Raw genomic sequence first — 18,892 nt, forward strand, 5'->3', positions numbered from 1 at the left:
GCTATAGAACATGATAAATATGAAGAAGTGCCTATGCAGAGTTCATGGAAATAAAATAATTCACTATTATTAACCCTCTAAGGACAAGGGTATCATCAACTGCATATGTTTCTCCTGTATTTCAGCTTATATTTTGCTGAAATCTTTGTAGAATCATGAAAAAAACACTGACTAAATCTGTAATCTGTCATCTTTTGAAAACTTCCATTGTCGTAGGTATTAGTTTTTCAAATTAAGTTAAATATGCATGTTTTACCCGCATGGGGGGCGTGTAGTGCCGCTCTCACCTGAAGATCGCTATTCACGTTCTAAATAGCCGCATTACTGTAAATTCAAACTGTATTCGCATGTGAATGAACAGCGCTGATTCGCTGCTGATTCGCTGCTGATTTTCAGCTCATTCGCCACACTTCACACAGCATCACTACAGCCCAGGCACGCGTGCACACGTGCATACACTCACGCAGCCCTCCCCTCCTCTCAATAGCCACTGAATGCATTTGTGCTGGTTAACACACACATACCGAGTTGGCTGAACCTGGCATATGCTGCAGTTGAAGGCACTTCGCAAGCTGCTTTAGTTAAAAAAATAAACTCCAAAGTCCCGTTTGGAAGTATTTTGTAGACGAGCATGGAAAGGCTAAGGATGTCGATAAGCCTCTACGCAAACAGTGCTGCAAAGTTGTGGCGACGAAGTCAAGTAGCACGTCAAACTTGGTGAAGCACCTTAAAGACTGACATCCCGGTCTTTATGAGAAATTTCGCGAGGTCAGTAAAGTTCATGTTCAAGCAACACTGAACTTATCAAACACATTAAAAATGTTAATTTGGCCACCGCACACCTTAACATTAGTCGTTTATTTTATTTTATTTGTCCTTTATTTTACCTGGAAGGTTCCATAGAGATACAATATCTCTTCTTCCAAGACGAAGATGGCAACAAATAAGAATAAGAAAAAAGTTTCATATACGTACACAGAGATGATTAATATAAATGCAAACTAAAACATGTTCAAATACTCAAACTCTCCAAAAATACCTAGAGTAAAATTAATTTATATGAATCAATGACACTGTTCTTTAAGCTCAATGTTTGAGATTTTTAAGCACATTCAGAGAAGGAAAGTCTATATTCAATTTATTTTGTAATATGCACCACATGAGTGAAATATATAAGAACAAAAGGTGGATTTTCAGTTCTGTGCGTGTGGTGGGAGGCTGAAGGAGAAGCTTAACTGATGAACGGGCACTGTGTAATAGTGCGGAATGCCAGCAAGCTACATATGTACTGAGGTAATTTTCCCATTAAAGTCTTCGCAATAAAAACCAGGCAATGCATTTTCCTTCTAAGAAAAGGAAATCTATAAGCAGTTAGCCAACAAACACGTTAGCCGTCTGTTATCATTACGGTAGTGGATAGGCGCAATGGCTAATAATAAAATATAGTTAATGTGGGAACAATACAAAAACATAAAACAAAAATGTGTTGTAAAATCCTGTAAAATGTGGTAAACACCCAGTCATACAGTCATAGCGCTATTCTGGATGATCGACTGCCAGAAAAGGCAAAACCACTCTAAGTGTTGTCTATTCATATTCATGAAATTACCGTTATTACTGAGAGATTTATAATATCTTTTGTCACTGTAGTTGTTTCTATCGTATATCAAAACAGTCGCATGTGGTGTGCTCTGCTAACTGAATTTAATAAGGATATGCGGAATTTATACAACTTTCTAAATTTTGAATATTGCAGTACGCCTTTCATAAATATTTTTGGTGTATACTAATCTGCTTAAATAACGCCCATGTAGTGCTTAAAGCATCTGTTATCTAAAGCCCCGCAGTGACACATACAGTTAGTCGTTAAAATTAAATTAACTTAAATGAAATTGCTAATAACTGCTGCCAGAAATGGGTTGTATTTTAATAAAATTTATTTAAAATACGTATTTAGTTACTTTTGTGTATTTTTAATTTGTATTTTGCTGGATGGAAAAAGATCATGTATAATTTATGACAAAATACTTGGAGAGATTGTGTTTTATGCATTTAAAATATTTAAATACTTCAAATGTCATTTTATTTATTTTCCGTAATTTTTAGAACCTTCATGACCAGCCTTACGGACTTTTAAATGTAGTTTATTGCCATCTCTAGCTAGATGCTAGCAAATCGCATGACAAATCCTGTTGGGCCCAGCTTGCTTGTGAACTTTGTTTTCCCATGACCAGTAATCGAAAGAAAAATGGTGTTTTTGTCATATATGGAAACCTTCATTAACAATAAATCAGACTAGCTCCTTTTGTTCCAAAGGACAAAATTGATTTCTATCAGTATCATTCTGTATCAGTATGCATTTTTATAGCCACTGAACCTGTGTAAAAGGGAGAACCGACTGATGAACTTGATGTTGAGTATTATATGCATCACATTCGTTGGTTACATTTACATATTTTCAGTGTACATTTTAAAAACAGTTTCTTAGAGTTAACACAAATGTTCGACACCACCATACTGCAAGACAAAGTGGGAAATTCACACATTATGCAATAAATTCTGGAAGTTGAAAGTGTTGGTGTGGCTCCTTACATGTGCGCACACACACATCGGCACTCCTGTTGGCTACCAGCACAAATTCTGTGGGAAATATTGGTGTAATAGTTCTGAAACAAAGACAAAAACCATGATGCAACTTTTCATGATTTCTTATCACGGTTCTGGAAGACAGCACCGATATCTATCCCCCCCAACCCCAACCCACTGCCACAGGTGCAACCGTTTGAGCTCTCATTATGTTACAAAAGTTATTTTTCATTTTGCAATTAACGCTATGACACATGTAAATCTTTTTTTCTTTAATTTTTAGAACATTTTTATTCTATTTAAAGTTAGGGAAAAGCTGTATGTATTGTAAATGGTACGCATTAGGAGGGCTGTAACTATTTTACATGTATTTTGTATTTTCAAATAAAAAATTACTTGAATTTTAACTCACACCAGTGTTTTGATACATTTGTTGGGCAAGTATTTGTAATATGTAGCCAGATACTTTTTGATGTATTTGTGCCTATCTGTCGGCTGCATCTGTTTCAGCTTATGTTTAGTAGCTTACCAGTGCTCTTGTACTTTTTCCCTGTATTTGTGCAATTTTACTATCTGGTTTCATAAATTCTGGAAGTTGCCATGTGGAGCTATACTGGATTAAAAGGAGTCCATACAAGACCAAAACTCAGAGAAATCACTTGTTTTGGATACCTGTGTAACCTGCACTATAGCTTACAGTCAACAAGCCATAAATATTTTGGTGAAAGGATCTAACAGGGCTTTAGCTGTAACCACTTTCCTTTCAATGATTGTCCACATGTTTCAGTAACATTATTGACATTCATCAGTGTTTCAATAGTTCAAAAATATCTTTCGTTAATGTAACAAGCTAGAGAAATGTTGGTTTCAAATGTTCCTGAACACACATGAGTTAATTACTTGAAAAAATAGGTGAAATGTCTTTTCCTGATAGAAAAAAAGATATTATTGTTTTGCGTGCCTTTCCAAGAAGTGTCCTTACAAAACCTCAGATAGCAAAGGAAGGGTGGGATTAAATTACTTAGATACTTAAATGATTTTATTTTTGGATACCCAGTGTCTTCTAACAAGTATCATGATTCAAAGTGTCAAGTGATTAAGATGGTATTGAAATTATATTGGGATGCATCTTGCCTTAGTCATTGGTGTCTCTCGTAGTAATGCCCACCAGCATTCATATACTCTAGGATGCAGCTTGTGGTGTATGTCAACCATTATTAGGGATTTTATTTTGCATGTCCTCCTTTGTTGTTAGTGACATGGATATTGCAGTGTAGCAGAAATCTGTGGTTAGATAGTCTTCCATTCTTTACAGATGATTCTTTTCTACTCCTTTTTGCTGGAAAAGTTATGCTTTTCTACTGTTCTCTTGAAGATTACCAAACGTTTTCTGTAAGATTCCGGTCAGATGACACACCTGACCAGGTGATGGTTTACACTGTTGTCTTTTTCAGCCAAGTGTCTTCAGAGTGAGAATCTTTTTCATTCAGTATGTTGGTGTGTAACCTGTTGGTTGGTATTTAAGCAATATTCAAACACGATGTGAAAAATTCATATACAAACTATAATTAACCCATTTGAATTGAAAGTGTCACTGTTGCCTATAAGGGCATTAGACAGTTAGTCGTCATTTTGTTCTTTGCTGTCCCCCTTAAATGCTCAGGGTGGGAAAATATTTTCTGAAATAATTTTGCTATGCCTCCCAATGCTTTCGCGTTCCCTCACAATACTTGTGAGATCCGACTACACTTGCCTACTTGCTATTTGCTGCAACGTACCGGCATGGATAAACATAAATAATAGACGTCGTATGGGCAGTTAAAGTACTGAAATGAATGATTCTGTGTCGCACATTTTTAGGGGCTGAGGTCACGGGTATTCAAATATATTTGAACGAATTGCGTGACATTTCACATTTGTTCAAACTTGATTTTTGAAAAAAGTGACAGCCCTACTGTATGTACTAGTATTCATGTTGCCCTCTATAAAAGTCATTTTCCCTGCACCTGCTGAACTTGTGCTGATCTGTATTAACCTAACCAGACTGCACCGTGGACCTTTATTTGTCTTGTCCTGTTAATACACTCTTTTTCCTTGGCACTAGGAAATCACTATGACAATCTTGCCCAGGTCCACGCCAAACACACCAAGTCTCATCAGATCCAGATAAGCTTATCTTTGTTTCATCTGACCAGAGAAGGTGTTTGCCAGTTTCTACTGGCTTCCTTTCATGTTCTATGACGAGCCTTAATCTTGCAGTTTTGTGCCAATTTCTTAGTAAGAGTTTTCTTTTTGGACACGGTTCATAGAAGTTAATGTCACGTAACATTTGGCGTACTGTCTGGCCGCTCGCTGAGAGGCTGGTTTTTAAAGATAAATGTTATGCTAAACTGAATGCACTGGTCCATCTGTTTTTCAGTGCTAGATGGTGTAAATGGCAGACCGTTCTTTTCGTCGTCTGATGCCCGTTACAGCCTTGGTTTCTGGTAGTATGCCTCTTGCGGCAGTTAAAAATTATGGTATGTGTCAGCTTATGTTTATTAGCTTACTAGTGGTTTCATAAATTCTGGAAGTTCCCTTGTAGAGCCATAATGAGTTAATAGGAGTCCATACAAGACCAAGTACATGTGTGTGTGTATGTATATGTATGTATATGTATATGTATATATACATATACATACGCGCGCGCACTTGGTCTTGTATGTTGCGTAAGCCTGTGGAAACAATGCCATGACAAATGTGCGCCATAAAGCTAAAGGCTGTGTGTGCGTGTGCATGTGCGTGTACAAACTGCAGCCTGGCTCTTCCCTGTTTCTCATTAATGGAGGGCCACTTCCTTGCTTTATGGCACTTCAGTCCTGCTTCTAAGAGCCTGATACAAACTGTCCTAGCCGTGCACTTCACACCTGCACTTAATGTTTCCCATTCTTTTGGAAGGTCACTTGATGTCATCCTACGATTCATGAGAAAGTGCCGTATAAGTGAATGATCATCTCTGGCATTAGAAAGTCTCTTCTGCCCTTTACCTGGCTGGTTTCTGGTCGTTCCCAGTGTCTCCTGCTTCACTTTGTTCTTGTGTACTGCTGTCTTAGAAATTATGAACTTCTACGCAATCTGCTCCTTAGGGTAGCCTTCTGGGTGGCCAGAACTAAACCAGGATTTAACAGTGCCAATTTGTTTAAAAATATAGAGTGGTTTATTTTTTCCCCACAGCTGTATGTATGTGTGTGTGTGTGTGTGTGTGTGTGTGTGTGTGTGTGTGTGTGTGTGTGTGTGTGTGTGTGTGTGTGTGTGTGTGTGTGTGTGCATTTATTTACACGTTTGTGTGGTTTTTATATATATAATATATAAATGAGTACGCTATTAATCATCAAATTGTCTGGCAGATAGCTAGATTATTAATACAGTCGATAGTGACAGTCCTATTAAATATCAGTGGGAATACTCACATAAACCAAACTCTCCTTATTTGGTGGAAACATTGACTGAGTAGTTGTTATTGCTGGTCGTTATCATGTAGTCAGAGGTGAGAATAGCTCTCATACACTTCTATGAAAAGGCTGCAAATATGGTAGTGTGGGCTATTTAACAAGTTGTCTTTAGAACAGTGCCTTTGGAAAACTAAGACAAAACTATTTAAGAAATGTTATAAATTAGTGTAAAAAAGCATTTTTACTGAATGTTTATTTCTTCAAGGTTTTTATATGGGTACATTGCAATGATCTTGCAATTCACCATAAAAATAAAGGGAAACTATAATCTAATCCATTACCAGCTAATTTTATTGTAAATCGATGAGAGAAAAAAAAACTTCAATTTTGTTTTCAGTAAAATCTTTAGAATTTTTTGTAAATGCATATCACTGTATCTTAAAAAAAATAAAATATAATAAACCTTCACATTGCTCCATACACTTCTAACAAATGCACGATTCTAAGTTTGTATCCGAATCATCAGCACGACTTCACAAGATTGTACGGAGCAAAACGCAACCCACAGGGTAAAATAATTGCAGACCGCCTCAGTGCGCATATGTTTAACTGAATCCAAAAAGGTTTTAACCCAAAAAAATCGCATCCACAGCAAGCTTATGTGCATTAATATATCATTAATTCATAAATAAGATACTTATCTCTCTCAGCTCTTTGTATTGCCCTTTAAAATGTTTAGCTAAACTTTTGGTGTTTGGTCAGTAATATGCACAGCTTGGCTTGCATGTGTCCTGTGGTTCGTCACAAGGTATTTCCAGATGCCACTTCAGCTACACTCTTCATCTCCGACTCTTCTTGAGCTTCAAGTTTAATTAATTGGCAGTGTAAGCAAATTGTTAATAAACACTGGCAATTTGTCGCCATTGCAGAAACAATTTCATAGCCTATGTTGGGTGGCCAATACATGTTTTCCTGGACACGGGGTTATTGGATTTCAAAAAAGAAAGAAAAAAAGGTTTAGAGCCACTGCTTAACAGGTACCAGTACGTCCATGTAAAATAAATATGAAACATTTATACTGGAGTTTAGTCTCAGTTTGTACAAGAGCAGAGTTGTCCGGCTGCACACACCAATGGTTAATCCAGAAAAACATAATGAAGTCTTTTTTTTCTTCAGTAGCAGGCATACAAAAGTCCAGCACAGAATGATATCCACTGAAGGGAAGACCTTTTATTCTCTGGTTCGTCCTCATTCAATCCCATTTTTAAGCTGAAACTCATGAAATACATTTCAGAGCATGAATATTTAAGCAGTTGCTTTTGGACACTTTCATTTTATACAGTGACAGTCAGTCCTATTGAAATCTGTTTAATTACATGAACAGCCACATCTTTCAAGTGCAGCCTAGTTTTATAATAAAACCATGTGGTACAGCGCCAGCCTACATAAAACTGTCTGGGACATAGGGCCGTTTGTGGACAAATGCTCTCAGTACGTTACCTTGAGTTGTTTCTTCCGCACTTTATAGTCAAGGTTGCATTTTTATTTCTTGTTTCTGTTTTCCAGGACTCGCACCAGCTGATCATCTCAGCAAGAGCATCAGCTTACATGGTGGGGTGAGGATACCGGTGTTTCTTTTACTGCCATCTCCCCTCTGGATTGGGTAGCATAGATATTTTTCACCCTAGTCCGGCAGCTTGGCTGCTCACCTAAATCCAGATGAATGAAGACCCCATTCGGGAAGACAGCGGGCCAGAGATCCAGAGCTGATGCAGGTAAGACCTACATTTTATTTTGTCTCTGTATTTGTGTGCGCATGCATGCAAGTGTAGTCATTGCGTTTATTCCAGTGCCACTCTGTTATGAGGATTAATTCTTTTCCATAAATGTTTTACAATAAAAATGCTAATCATATGTGAGGCATCAGTGAGATTCCGAAAAAAGGACACAGCACTAAAAAGAGTAAGAGAAAATATTATGACAATGACTTGTGAAATAATCTTATGGTAGCCAATAATAACGTGATGTACTTTTTGTTTTGCAACTCCAAATAAAACCTTAGCACCTTCTCTGCTGAAAATGACTAATTCTGTAAAGCAAAACTGGCATCACTTTACTCGGTGTCCCAATCCAAAATTAATTCAGTACCAAAAAATATAAACATATTCTCTGCCTGTGAGAGGCGCAGTAGTGGTGCCGGACTGGGTGTAGGTAATCTTTGGTGTTTCCATGGCAATTAATCTCCAGCCATTTGCCTACAGGTAACCCAATTAACGAAACCCACAAAATACCAGGTGTGCTAATTACCTGGCTAAGGTTTTCATAGGGTCATTTGGGAGAATGATTGACAAAGGATGGGAAAATGACGGTGAGACCTGGGGAGGCAGGACAGACCAATTTTAGTGCAGGTTTCATGTTTGCTGTTCTTTGTAAAAATTATTATTGGTAGTTTTACTCGCATTAATGGAGCTTTGATGTTGAACCCCTCTCACCTATAAACAGTCTTCAGTTAAAGCCTGTTCTTTTATCATCCCACCATGTCTTGTGGCAGAATTCTATCCCACAGCCTGCCACAGTATCCATGTTGACCTTGAATATACATCTGCTGTACTTTTCACATTGCAAAATCGTATTTTACTTGGAGTCACTTTCAAAGAAATACAAATATATGGTCACTTTGTGGTTTCAGCCAGAGCTTTATAAGCATGGTTGTTGAAGTATTCTTGAAATTTACAGTACCCAAGCCATAGTTTAAGCGATGCTTATTCTTCATAAAACATCTGTTAATATAGTGTTTTTGGGTTTTTCCTTATGTAAGAACTAACTAGCAGGAAGTATAGCCACTCCTGAAAGTAAGATAAGTCAAAAACAGAATGTGAGGTTGTTAGTTTTAGTCATTCGCATGCATGTCTTTGTGAGCAATGAATATTGCTGTAATATGTAGTCTTATGCAAAAGTTTGGACACCCCTTGATAAATAACAGATTTTGGTGATTTTGTGATTGAAAAGATGCTAACACAGTCTCTTCAGGAAATGGAAAAAAAATACACAATATTTTCAGCAAATATTGATGCATAGTTACTTTTTATGCCATAAATTGAACAAAAATTAAAAATAAAAACATTATTATGGCACTGTGCAAAAGTTTGGGCACCCTAAGAGTTTTCCGAGGTTTCAGACCTGTTACGACTGCTTGGCTCAAACAGCCCCAACATGAAAAGGGAAACCGTACCGTAGCCTTCACCTCCAAATGAATTTATTCACATAAAAATAGAAACAACCCATATAAACATAAATTAAAGTAAATATATATATATATATCTAAAGAAAAATAAACAAACATAATCGTATAATCATTAACATAAAGGCAACGGTGATTCCCCAGAAGGATGCAGGTTTTAAGGCAGTTCCTTAAGAGCGTTCCCCATTTGCGCAGGCGTGAGAACGAGCGATCCCCGTCCATGCCGAACCATGCTTCTTATAGCCTCTCCCATCACCGTTCCACTGTGCAGCGATGCTTGACCTTCATGGAAGAGTCAGCAGAAGAAAACCTTACCTGCGTCCCCATCATAAAATCCAACGTCAGAAGTATGCAGCAGAACATCTACAGAAGCATGATGTGTTTTGGAAACAAGTGCTGTGAACTGATGAAGTTAAAATAAAACTCTTTGGCCACAATCAGCAAAGGCATGATTGGAGAAAAAAGGGAGCAGCATTTAATGAAAAGAACACCTTGCCAACTATTAAGCATGGGGGTGGATCTATCATGCTTTGGGGTTGTGTTGAAGCCAGTGGCACAGGAAACATTGCACGGGTGGAGGGAAGAATGGTTTCCACTAAACACCAGCACTAAATATGTGACCCTACAGCACAAAACTGCACACAAAACTGGTTTTGGAATGGCCATCACAGTCCCCTGATTTAAACATCATAGAAAATTTGTGGGTAGATCATAAGAGTTGTGCCTGCAAGACGACCAAAGAATATTACAGAACAAGAAGCCTTTTGCAAGGAAGAATGGGAGAAAATCCACAAGAATTGGAAGACTATAAAAAGCGCCTATAAAAAGCCTTTGTAAGCTGTGATGTCTGCCAGAGGAGGTGTTACTAAGTACTGATTATGTAGGCTGCCCAAACTTTTGCAGAGTGCTATAATAATGTTTTTATTTTTGTATCTTTGTTCAATTTGACATAAAAAGTAACTATGCATCAATGTTTGCTGTAAATATTGTGCATTCCATTTCCTCGAGAGACTGTGTTTACATCTTTTGAATTAAAAAATGACCAAAATCTATTTATCACGGGGTGGCCAGACTTTTGCATAAGACTGTATAATGTTCTAATTTCATTGTACAAAATGTGATTTCTTTTTCCCCCTCTACTGAAATCTTGCTTTGTTTCCCTTTGACTGAATGCTCAATGGCAGAAGTTTTGACATTTTGACAGATGCCTCTTTGAAAGACCTACTTTTAGATGGCATTTTGGTTTTAGATTTTGCATTGTGTTTTTGCCAAACAAGCAGGTACAGTGACTCATTTGTTCTTTATGCTCTCTTAAATTTTAGGGCACGCAGGTGTTTCTGCAGGTATGATGAAGAAGAAAAATTCTCACAAGTAAGTAAAACAAATGCTTTTACCCTTTTTTTCTTGGTGTTTTGATAAGTAAATAATGGTAGGAATTAATATTTAGCAACAAAATGTTAATACTAGTTCTGAAAGACTTTTTTGACGTATTGTTGCCTATTCTCTGGTCGGCATTTTCATTGAACTATGCAACCCAAATGCTTCACTGTTTTCCACCTTCCTGTGTGCAGGAAGCACAAGAACAATGTTGGCCCCAGTAAGCCAGTCTCCCAGCCCAGACGGAATATTGTGGGCTGCAGGATACAGCACAACTGGAAGGAGGGCACCAGTCCAGCGACTCAGTGGAAAGGGACGGTTCTTGACCAGGTTCCCGTCAACCCCTCCCTTTACTTAATAAAGTATGATGGCTTTGACTGTGTTTACGGGCTGGAGCTTCACAAAGATGAACGGGTGCAAGGTCTTGAAGTTTTACCGGACCGAATCGGTAAGTGAATTTGAACTAAAATGGCTCACAAGATATTTTACACAAGCAGTTTCAAGCTTGCATTGTCTAAGTCAAAAACAACACGAAAAACCTACCTACATAGATTCTGTGTGCAGCTCTTCTGTTTTGCATAAGACTTATTCTGGAACTCCGGAATGTTGCATAAGACTTATTCTGTAATGGTTTCAAAAGCACAAAAATCGCATTTTGAGTAGAGTAGTAAATAATATTTGTTGGCATTTTGTTGTTTTTTTTTTGTCACATTTGCATGTGAAATGTTCAAAATAAATTACAATGTGCAAGTTCCTAGAAAATGCAAAAACATTCAGGAGAATTTGATGTAAATTCAGGAGAATTTATTAAAGTCAGCAAATTATTAAGGCTGTTCCGTGAAACGTTTATTATGGCAGGGTGAAAGGGCAAATTCCTTTTTGGTAATGTATAAAACATAAATGTTTTGTACTTTGAAGTAATCCTCAAGTCTGTTACCGTGTCCTCTCTGGAATTCTCAGTATGTTCATATTTTTAGAAGTAGCAGCACTGAAGTGCTTTTCAGTGCATAGCTTTGACTAGCAATCTGTAAGTAAAATGTGCGAAATTACAGCATTGAGGTGGTTTTTTGACTGTGGCAGTAGACTTTTAGATTATGGTGGAGTAAAAAGAAAGATGCATGAAAAAAGCTTAGGTATGTGAGTCTGCTTTAAAGTCATATAGTTACATTAACTTGCATATATACCTTCAAGTATCTTCATTTCTGTCTGTACATTTTTTCCCCCTGAATTTTCTGTCATGGAATAAGGAAATATTATTACACAGCATCATGTAAAATAGCAATAGCAATGGGGGAATCATAATAGTGAATGCCCATGGTGTCTTTTTGCATGTAACTTTCAAGCAAAGCTGAGTTTATAATTAAGATTTATTATTTCTCCCTGTTTTTTATAGTGGCTAATGTTGGTTAAGAATTGCTAACTAGGCCTAAATGTTACATTCGTATTTAACGCCAGCAAAAATGGATACATGTTTAGGTGTGCATGTGTGTAAATCTGTTATAGCAATTATTTGGTATAATCTTCATCCTTAAAGCAATAGTCATTCCAATTCACACGGTTTTAAGTACATTATAAACAAAATCAATGCAGATGGGGGGCAGTCAATTACCTTAATGTTGAGGACCAAAGTGGGTTTTAGAGGTTGGTAAAGTTTAAAGTTCAATTTGCAATTCCACTTGGAGGAATTCTTAAACACTATGCCAATGTAATGTAACAAACCGTGATTTAGCTAGCTGAGAATGAAGAAGATGGAATTTCTGATTTTCAAAAGTATTAGTTATTCGGTTTTTATTGTCTTGCATTTGTCACATCTGGTGAATCAAAGCTAGAATATATTTATTATTAATATAATAATTGTGAAAGAAAATATTGTAAAAGATTAAACTTAAGTTTTGTCTAAAACATCTTAATTTCTGTCTAAAACATCTTAACTTGACATAAAACATCTTGAGTCCATTTCTAATGTATTACATTTAGATTTATTAATGAATTAGTACATTAGTTAATTGGTTTAAATTAAATTATTAGAAAGTTGTATGATCATGCAATCTGGCCTAATTTTCATACTGACAGCCATTAATTGACAGACCAATAAAAATGATTGTGTGGTTACAAAATATAGTGTATTTCTTATACAACCTTTTAATATTTGATCAAAAGAAAATAGCTTAAGGTGAAGTTCCTCCTAAAATTCATATTGCGATATCTGAAAATTTTGTAGTTTGCCGTATTTATAGAAGAAAAACACAAGCTGAAAGTTTACTCAAACTATTGCTAAGTAGAATTCATCATCTAGCAATAGTCTGTCAAATATGTTGTGGTGTGGCCATGAGTTGTACTAACAGACTCAAAGCAGTGCCAATAAATCACTTGCCGTTGTTCAGTATTGTCTCTGGAATCCAAAATATTTTGGTGACCACTTTTTATTCCCTTTTCTCTTCACTCATTTTTGTTAAGTTTCTGACAAACACACCACACTGTCCATAAGTGAGTCAAACGGCAAGGGCAAAAAGAATTGATTGCCTTGCACAGTGCATGCAAGAGCTCATGCAAAAGCAGCAGCAAACTTGATACTGATTTTTTTAACAGATAATCGGGAAAAGGACCAATCATTACAACTGCAAAACTTGATAAGTTTTGTCTCATATGACTGAGTAAAAATGCTTGAGCGAAACATTGACGATTCAATGTGTAAAACGTGATGTCAATATGAATGTGCAGACCTACTTTGAGACAGCATCTATTAATTCACCTGTGCACTTTGTAACTTATCTGAAATTATTTAGGCTACAAGGGAACGTTTGGAGTGGTCCCGACCATCCCCCCCCACACACACATCCTTCTAGATGGCCTTTATCAGTCTGAGTCTTGACCCAGTGCTAGAGGCAATGTCCTTGGCCATATCAAGTATTTCTCTCATTGTTTTTTCACAGAATCATCTTTTGTTGCACAAAATCTTATCTTACAGCTAGTTCAGTTCCCACAGTCAGGTTAATGGATGCTCAATAATTATAACTTTGTTACAATATTCTGTGTACTTGCTTAATTATACCTATTGATTACAAAATACCCTGTTTATAAGTTATGCATACATTAATGAATTATCATGCGTAAAACTAACACTGATTACGGAAGACAGTAATAATATCGATTTAAGTTCTTAACACGTGCTGATCAATTTGTTTACAATAGAAGTAGATTAAATTATACTCAGCAATGAACACTGGATATTGGGTACCTTACTGGGCTGCAGTCCATGAAATTAGAAGAAATCCTTAGATTTTAATATAACCCACTTAAGTCAAGCTTCTGAACCATTGCTGTTAGTCAAGAGTCACATTCTTTACATTTACATTACTTTGTCTTTACATTATCTTTGATAATTATCTGTATTTCTAAAATGGAACTTTTAATGACCTTCTGGGTGCTAGGGAAGTTGACTTGATGCTTGAAACTAACAATAAAAAATGAACAATGATGCTAAACTGTAAATAATTTCAGGGGTCTGTATCACTATGCCGGGTTGCTTGTTTAGCTGGATAACTTGTCGGATTTAAAATACCCCATTTTAAATGGGCTTAATCTTGATTTACTTACATTTAGACCAGACTACCTTAAATCAAGCAAGATATCTGGCTAAGCTAGAAATTTGGCTTCGTGATGCAGGCCCCAGGTGAGAGAACACAGGTTGCGTGTTGATGAGAGCACCTGCATTCGTCAGCTTTATGCAGAGCTGCTGCTCATTAGTGACTTGATGGCCAGAGTGTAATTAGCAGCTGGGCTGGAATGTGTGCGGTGGAAGCTCTTTATTAGCCTGCCTTAGGTTTGCTGTGCCTGGTTGGTTTCTTCCATGAACTGTTCATACTCTTGTTCTCTGAAACTAAATGGTTGTTTTTTTTTTTTTTTCCTCAGGTCCATATAAAAAGTAGCTGTATAAAGATGCTTTGTGGTCTTTTTGGGATGGTTTGTGAACGCTGTGCTCTTCTGTGTGTGTTGCAGCTTCTTCCCGGATCAGTGATGCCCATCTGGCAGATACCATGATTGGCAAGGCAGTAGAGCACATGTTTGAGACGGAAGACGGGTCCAAGGACGAATGGAGGGGGATGGTTTTAGCACGTGCACCTATTATGAACACATGGTTTTATATTACTTATGAAAAGGATCCCGTTTTATACATGTATCAGCTATTAGATGATTATAAAGAAGGTGACCTCCGGATAATGCCTGATTCAAGTAAGTTAATGTCTGTTGTGGCTTAATTTTAGCACATTGGTCTTTGTAATTGAAGTTGCTTAAGCTATTGAAATAATATTCAGTTTGTTCCCGATTACTGGAAATTTTGATATGTAATACTCCTGTGAAATATTTTTCCAAGAAGTCTGTCCTTATGTTTAGAAATGGACATTCATATGTGCAGAGAAACAGCTGATGTTGCCCAATTACCCCCCCCCCCCCCCCCCCCCCCCCCCCCAGGTTTCCTGCTAGCTGTTATAATTGCTAAAAAGGGGTCACTAAATAATTGAACTCGGAATTTTATGATAATTCAGGGAAGTGCAAATGAATCAACATGCCATCTTTGCAGTTAGAGTTCCCAACAGGTAGTTTCAGCTTTGTCATGATCATCCTGTTCTTGTAGATGATTCTCCCCCTGCTGAACGCGAGCCAGGGGAGGTGGTGGACAGCTTGGTGGGCAAACAGGTGGAGTACGCAAAGGAAGACGGCTCCAAAAGAACTGGCATGGTGATCCATCAGGTTGAGGCCAAACCATCAGTGTATTTCATCAAGTTTGATGATGACTTCCACATCTACGTCTATGATTTGGTAAAAACGTCCTAGGCGCGTTGCTCCAGAGAGTGAGGGGGGGGAAAAAGGCGTGTTGTCTACAGACCTTTGGCAAATCTTCTGAACGCTTCTCTTGACAGCCTGAGGCAAGATGGATATTTCCTTTGCAGGCTCTCACTGAAGCCCATGGTTTCCTGTGAACTCTTGAACCTTGCAAAAACAAAAAACAAAAAAAAACAAAACGCATTTCTGTTTATTATTTCCACAAGAAGGGACATCTCTGCACAGCCTGACATCGTTAAAGACTCGTTGCAAGAATTAACAGGAGGATGCAAACTTAAATTCTGCCCCACTCTGCAGCTGAATCTTTAGGCCACCACTTTCACCGGCAAGAAAAATGATTTATAAAATTGAATGGTAATGCACACTGCATTGAACGAGTTGTTTTCATTTGAAAATCTGGCATCAGAACATAAATATCCAGTAAAAACATATTGAAATCAAAACATTGGTAAAAACATATTAACATTAATGCACTTGAATGCATTTTTTTTATTATTTTTTTTTTTTACACACGATTTCTTCAGTACTACACGTGTTATGTGGCAAGTCTTAAATAGAAAACAGTTTTGGGGAAACTTGTCAGTTTTGATCTTGAATATATGAGAAGTTAATTCAGTTGCAGTTTCCTTCGGTTCAATGCAAATTTTTATTTATTTTTTTGCTTGCTTAAGGAAAAGAATTTAATATACATTCTGCTTCTTTGTAGTTGCATCTTAAGTGTTAAGTATGTTCCATGGATAAGAGCAAGATATATGACAGCCTACATTTCTATATTTAATTTGATAAACTAAACACCAGCACCGACTGTAGCTTTTCTTTTTGACTGAATTGTGGGATTTCTTCCATAGCCGTTTCGCCCCCATTTGTTTCAAATTCGAACAACATTGTTCATTTCTGTTCAACAGTTAACAATGTTTTAGGTCTTGCTGTTTGGAAATGACATATTCTGTTATTCTTTGGTCCACTTTTCTGTGCTATATCATCCCAAAGTGTTAATTTATTAAATTTGCATCAGTTGCATACCCTGCCCCAGCAAGTGTAAGCATTTTTTGTATAAAATACCACTTATAAAACTCATTTTATATAATTAATATAATTTCATAATGGACACGTGTCATAAATACATGATTGACACTGAAAAATATTTCAGCATATAAACAATTGCCAGTGTTTTGTTAAATATACCCTTTTCCTTGCAAAAGATACTGGTTTTCAAGAGATAGTAACAGGCCAATGACACTCTTTTGGAAGATTTTCAAATTTCTGTTACGAATTGCCATGTTACTTGGCTGAGCCTACAAGCATGTGCCTCATTTAAACTGTTGAAAGATACTCAATGTTAGAATACTCAAATGGAATTTCTGTGCTTTCAGCCACAGCTACATTTACTGCATCCAAGATGGACAAAAAGGCTTTTCGTAGGAATCTTAGAGTGGTTTCTGGAGTAATGTAAAGCACTAAAGACCAGAGTATAAATGTTATTCATTATGTTAATGGACAGTGTTTTCTGTGAATTCAACCTCTGCACACCTCATTAATATCCTGCTTTTCCTCAGTGATGAAAAAGTAGTGTTTTATATAAAAGTTAAACCTGAGCCTCTGATGATGGTCATACTGAGAACATTCTTGAACAGGAGAGCTGTCGATGGTTTTGGACAACAGCATCTGCACAGGACTCCTTAGAGTGTGGATCTGCATCCCTGCATAACTAAATAAAACGGGTGGCCATGCTATATCATCTGCCCCCCCACCACCACCACCAAGGTGTTTGTGATCTACATGATCTATTTCTGCTTTGTGGTGGCTCTTGCTCTTATGTTGAGGAAAAGCAATAGCCGTTATTTTTTAGAAAGTGTTTTTAGAAAGGAAGAAAAATGCGTGCTTGTCTTCAAGTACCAATGGCTCAATTTTAACAAAAATAGTAGCCATCTTCTCGAGGTTCAGGTTTCCAAGCTTACAGTATGCACACCTTTATGTAACCCTGTAACTAAGTATAATCCTCTCATCACATAAGGGTTATGTCTTACTCCAAACTGTTTTGGGGCTTTTGAACATGCAAGACGCATCCAGAAAAGAAATGTGTAAGATATATTGGCCTTTGAAATTTACCTACTGTAGTATTGTACTGTGTTTGATGTCAGTTCCATGTCAGATGTTTTGGGGAAGTCTTTCTTTTTGTTGTTTTTTTTTATTTTTTATTTTGCATGAGTAGAAATTAAATAATGTAAGTTAGTGTAAGTTGCATGTAAATCACTTTCCTTTCGTATGGGTTTTCGCCTAAAGTTTTTTTTTTTTTTAATTTTTTTTTACATGTTCTTTTTGTATATTAATTGTGAATTTCATTTTATTTTGCTTTGCTTTTTTTATTATCGCTGTGTAGGAACAAAGGCACTGGTATAGACTCACATGGCCAGGGTACCAGTGTTTCGCAGCATTTGAGGGATCATATCTCTTACAAAAAAATACTTTGGGTGTGGGTTTGAATGGGGAGGGGGTCCTTGGATGACAGACAAATCACTTTTATGTCCTACGCGTGCCATAACTTTAAGATATATGTCTAAGAAAAACAGCCTTACATTATTGGGGGGAGTTATCTGTGAGTGAGGTTGTGTGCTTGTGTGTGTGAATGTGTGTATAGTAACCATTGTAGTTCCATATCAATAAATTATGTAATTTTTTTTTTTTTCTTGGAAGGACATTTTTTTTTAAATGCAATATGGTCCCTTTGAGATGCTGTCAGTCGTTTCTTTTGTATAATACAGTGCAATTTGATGGTTACTGATTACATGTATAGTCAAAGGGTCTTCATGTTTTCTCGTGTCTAGGTAAATGGCTTCTATTTGACTGCTTGTTTTCGGAACAATGTAGATAGTTCATTGTTTGCATTTAGAGGTATAAACACTTAAAACGTTACTTAATTCTGTAAGTAATTTTTATAATTATGTAAGTCTATACCTTATAACATTAAAAAAATAAAAACTTAATGTGAACTTGCTGTACTATGTTATATTTTTGAGGTGTGTAAACTAATTGGGTTAAAGAAATTCTAAGTAGTGTAAAACAATACGATAGTGTGTTGGCTATATCAAAAGGAGCAAGAAAAAGAGGGGTTAGTTGTTACACAGCTGCTTCAGGAACAAGGTCCAAAATATCTGTTGAACATCAAATACATGCAATTAAATGTTTAATCAAAAACTGTGTATCTATGTATACATATAAAGACAAAATGATGGTTCGTCCTACACGCTTTTAAAAATGTATATGTGGTTGCCCTTCTGAATTCTGGGAAACTGTTTTCAAAAGTACTACCAGTTAAAAGTCAAGAAGGATACAGACGGACGCAAACTAAATATGATCCTCCAAAACACAAAACGGTGAGTTCATGAAGATCTGCAGCTAGGCAACCCCGGTG

The 18,892-nt window shown here is 36.8% G+C and overlaps 1 protein-coding gene across 3 annotated transcripts in view; it reads left to right on the forward strand.

Annotated features, from left to right (window-relative positions):
• Positions 1-18,470, forward strand: part of LOC125745724 (spindlin-Z) — a 32,606-nt gene extending 14,136 nt beyond the window's left edge. The window contains exons 2-7 of one of the 3 annotated variants that reach the window (XM_049018856.1): positions 7,584-7,633; positions 7,706-7,792; positions 10,581-10,629; positions 10,830-11,083; positions 14,635-14,868; positions 15,272-18,470. In XM_049018856.1, coding sequence (XP_048874813.1) covers positions 7,741-7,792; positions 10,581-10,629; positions 10,830-11,083; positions 14,635-14,868; positions 15,272-15,471 — 789 coding nt within the window. In that variant the 5' untranslated portion in view covers positions 7,584-7,633; positions 7,706-7,740 and the 3' untranslated portion in view covers positions 15,472-18,470. Of the gene's footprint in view, positions 1-7,583; positions 7,793-10,580; positions 10,630-10,829; positions 11,084-14,634; positions 14,869-15,271 lie in introns of all 3 variants that reach the window. The other 2 variants (XM_049018855.1, XM_049018854.1) reach the window with 2 other exon arrangements.
• The last annotated feature ends 422 nt before the right edge of the window (positions 18,471-18,892 follow it).

Source organism: Brienomyrus brachyistius, chromosome 7 (genome assembly GCF_023856365.1).
Source record: "Brienomyrus brachyistius isolate T26 chromosome 7, BBRACH_0.4, whole genome shotgun sequence".
In the NCBI taxonomy this organism is placed as follows: domain Eukaryota; kingdom Metazoa; phylum Chordata; class Actinopteri; order Osteoglossiformes; family Mormyridae; genus Brienomyrus; species Brienomyrus brachyistius.